Raw genomic sequence first — 4,012 nt, 5'->3', positions numbered from 1 at the left:
TAATGGAGCCTCTGCCTGAGGCTACCCAGCAGGAGCTACGAAGAGATCTGTAGATTCCCCTTCCTTGTTTGGGGTTTGGAGGTGCCCAGATGAGGCCCTGTAAAGCAATGCAAGCTGCTGTGGGGCCGTGGGCCTTCTTTTGGATGTTCTGGATCTGTCTGGCCCAGCTGCAGTTTGTTAGGTAATGTTAGATTGCAAAGGGCCAGGCCATTCATATGCAAAAGCCTCTGCGCCCAACTTGGGTGGGGCAGGATCTCAGGGAATCAACAGGGCAGAGCAAACAGCTATGAATGGTCCTTGGCCCTGCCCTACGGGCCCTGGGTCTCACGGTAATCGCTGCAAGCACCTCTGAGAGAAAGCCTCCCTCAAGTTTCTCCATGTATGAGTCTGGTTCCCAGAGACTCGCCGGGAACTGGAGTTCAGAGCCGTTGGGAGCTTGTGTCTCCCTCCCGAATGAAAAAGACAGCCGCGTCCTCAGTTGCCAGCCCTTTCCGCGTGCGCCTCCGTACCTCTGCACTTTACTTCCACACCTCCTCTGAGTCTCAGTGTGCTTTCCTCTTTCCTTCTAATTGTAGAATTTCTACTCAGCCAGCCTTCCTGTGGTTCTGGATGATGTCTGTTTTGTCTTTTAGTTGCAATTTTGAAGTGGTTGTGCGAGGCAGCAATTTCAGGTGTTTACCTATGCCGCCATCTTGGTTCCTCCCCCTACTTTCTCTTTTAACAGCATTTTTTACAGCATTCTTCTTCTTGTTGCCACTTTTTATAACCTAGAAAGTCTCACTGTGTACTCACTATTCCTAAAATAGTCCTAATATTTTAGACATTATTTTAAATGAATTTCTAAAATAAATATTGTGATATAGTATCCATTTCACTATTTCCTTAGAAATGTGTATACTATGTTCAAGTTAGCTAAAGACTTTATAAAAGATCTTCCCATGTAAAAGGTTTTTCTTTAGGACTGTCTTATACAGGGTTTCCCCCAAAAATGTATACATACTTTAGCAGCTGATAGCTGCAGATTCTATTTCATTTTGAAAATGAAAGGTATTTTAATAAACAATGCCTTTATAGTGTGTATACATTTTTTTGAGACACCCTGTATTTGGACATTCTCTCTCTCTCTCTCTCTCTCACCTAGGTTTAATACTATGCTCAGAAGACAGTTACATTAGTTTATAAACAAAAATGTGTAAGAAAACTATTTTTTGTGACTGTGTAGGACACTCCTTCATAAAAACAAATACACACAAACACACAAAAACAAAAAAACAACAACAAAGAACTAGTTTACTAAGCTATGAGGAAAAAACTTTTAAAGGATTCTAATAATATTTAGTACATGGATACAATAATCTTCAGTTTTAAGCAAGATACCTATTTTTAAAAGTCTTAAAGCTGTTAAAACCACTTGAAATTCAACTCCTCTTAGGTCTACCAGGAAATAAAATATCAATGATCTGATAGACTATACAAAGGGGATAGGACGATATAAGTTGAATGGTACATATGTCCTAGCATCCCAATTATCTCCAGCAGCAGCAGAGAAGGAAAAGGAGGAGCACCAATAATCTGACACATCTAACATTGCAGGTAGGGGAGAGAGACAGATACTCCCAGCTAAAATAGCAAGTGACCAGGAAGCACAGGGAAGGAGTAACCTGCTAGGCCAAACTGTTTACACTTGGAGGAGGTATACTGAGCCAAGAAAATAGAGATTAATTTGGTGTTCCTCACAAATCTAAGCAGCTATGGTCCCCAAGGCCCGTGATGCTGTGCTACCTCCCCCGTATCTCCTTTACCTCTTCAATATCTCAGCAAACTAACATGTCCAAAACATTATCCTTCCCTAAGATTCTGCTTCTCCTTCTATTTAATTAAACTATGTTAATTAAACATCCATCCCCCAGCCTGACATCTCTACCACCTTGCATCCAATGAATCGTAAAATCCTGTTCCATGGCCCTACAAATAGCTTTCAAACCCACATCATTTCTCTCCATTTCCACAACCTTCAACTTGATCCATTTCATGCCTTCAGTATTACTCCCCTCTAAACTAGTGTGAATATGGCAGCCAGAATAATTTTTTTTAGAAAGGCTAATAATTATCAGATCACTGCCCTGTTTAAAACCCTTCAATGGCTGTCCATTGCATTTTGGAATAAGTCAAAATTCTTCAACATACCTTAGAAGGCTGTACATCACCAACTTTCTACATTTGCCACACTGAATTTCTTCCAGTTCTTACAGTGACCAAACTCCAGGCCTTTGGGCACTTAGAACCCTCTTCTTCTCCCTCACTCATTCCCACCATACTATCTTCTCACCTACCTCTTATCTAATTCAACCACTTAAAAAATATTTTAAAGAAGCCATCCCTGACATCTACAGTAAATGAGCTCTAATATCTAATACACTCCCTGCACTTGTCACACTTTATTTTCACGATTTATCATCTGTCTTTCCAACTAGTATGAAGTTCAGTGACGCAATGACTACGTCCTTCTTGATAAGCACTGCATCCCCAGAGCCTAGTATAGTAGCTGTTACATTGTAGAAAAAGAAAAATACAATTTCATATAAATGAATTAATACAATACAAACTCAGAGATGAGTACAAATTCACACATACATTATTTCTTAAGAAATAGATGTATATATAACACATGGGCTTGTTTCATATATTAGTGCTTAATAGAAATCATTTTTGGATTATTTTTGTCAAGAGTCACCTGAAGTACTTACCTTCATTTACTCTGCAAACTGAAACTCTCACAGTACTGTGAGCTGCCACCATGTCATGCAACATAGTATATTGCTGAAATAAGAAAAATAAATAAAAAATAAAAACTAGCTAATATAAAACCACTCTTCAATATATTAAAAAGTAAGGGTACTATAAAATAAAGTTAATAAAATAAACGCTTATCACTCTGCCCTTAAAAATGTCAATACTAAAAGATTTAAAAAACTATACGATGTTTTAGCTAAAGACAAAATAAAAAGCACTTGATCCCTGAAAACACTAGAACCAGCCTATGATAAACAACAATAGACCCCTGCTATGGCCTATGGTCAAGTAATAAACTGACTCTAAAAAAGATCTGCCTTCCCTACCTCAAAAAAAAGGGACATATTCATAACTAAAAGAAAATCTGTATTGAGTATTACTTTGTATCAAGCACTATTCTATGCACCTTACAAAATATAAATACAGTTGTGAAATCAATAATAAATTGAACTTACCTTTTTAATGGAATATAGAGAACTTAAAATTGATACTATAGACATAATCACAATGGCTAGAGCATAGTAATAGTATTCATCAGTGCACCACAGTATAACACTGAACAGCTGGAAAATGTAAAATGGATTGAGAACCTAAAAAAAAACCACAAAATTTTTTAAGTCAAAGTGAATAAAATGCTTATAACCATACAGATTTTCCATCTTTTTATTTAAGAAGCAACCAACAAAATACTACAGGATACTAGGTGTACCAGTTAATATTGCGGAGTTTTTTTCAATAGATGGTGTTACACATATGTTGATATATATGCAATTTGATATGTATGCTATTTTGTTGTATTGACAACAAGCTTCAAAAGTTATGTCAAATTTGCGGAAGGTGTTAACATCATAGATATTTTTGCACTTAAAAATGTCGAATTTCATGCCAAAAAAAGAGCGTATTTGCGGGAAGTTTTAATTCATTACTTTATTTTGGAGAAAAAGTTATTGTATACTTCTGGAAGCTTATGGTGAACATGCTCCATATCAAGATACTTGTAAACGCTGGTTTAAACGCTTTAAAAGTGATGATTTCGATGTGAAAGACAAAGAACATGTAGGTCAACCAAAAAAGTTTGAAGACCAACAATTAGAAGCATTATTGTATGAAGATGGGTGTCAGACTCAAAAACAACTTGCAGAAAGATTAAACGTTGCTCAGCAAAGAATTTCTGATCATTTATAAGCAATGGGAAAGATTTTAAAGGAAGGAAAATGGT

The 4,012-nt window shown here is 36.9% G+C and overlaps 1 protein-coding gene across 3 annotated transcripts in view; it reads right to left on the bottom strand.

Annotated features, from left to right (window-relative positions):
- ATP13A3 (ATPase type 13A3) overlaps positions 1-4,012 on the bottom strand; it is a 100,997-nt gene that overhangs the window by 54,873 nt on the left and 42,112 nt on the right. For all 3 annotated transcript variants that reach the window (XM_006761994.2, XM_006761995.2, XM_015562810.1), the window contains exons 8-9: positions 3,249-3,383; positions 2,748-2,820 (exon numbers count right to left, since the gene is read on the bottom strand). In XM_006761994.2, the coding sequence (XP_006762057.1) occupies positions 2,748-2,820; positions 3,249-3,383 (208 nt within the window). The remainder of the gene's footprint in view (positions 1-2,747; positions 2,821-3,248; positions 3,384-4,012) is intronic.

The sequence above is a fragment of the Myotis davidii genome, unplaced genomic scaffold, assembly GCF_000327345.1.
Source record: "Myotis davidii unplaced genomic scaffold, ASM32734v1 scaffold557, whole genome shotgun sequence".
Classification (NCBI taxonomy): domain Eukaryota; kingdom Metazoa; phylum Chordata; class Mammalia; order Chiroptera; family Vespertilionidae; genus Myotis; species Myotis davidii.
This window is presented reverse-complemented; position numbering and strand designations above follow the sequence as displayed.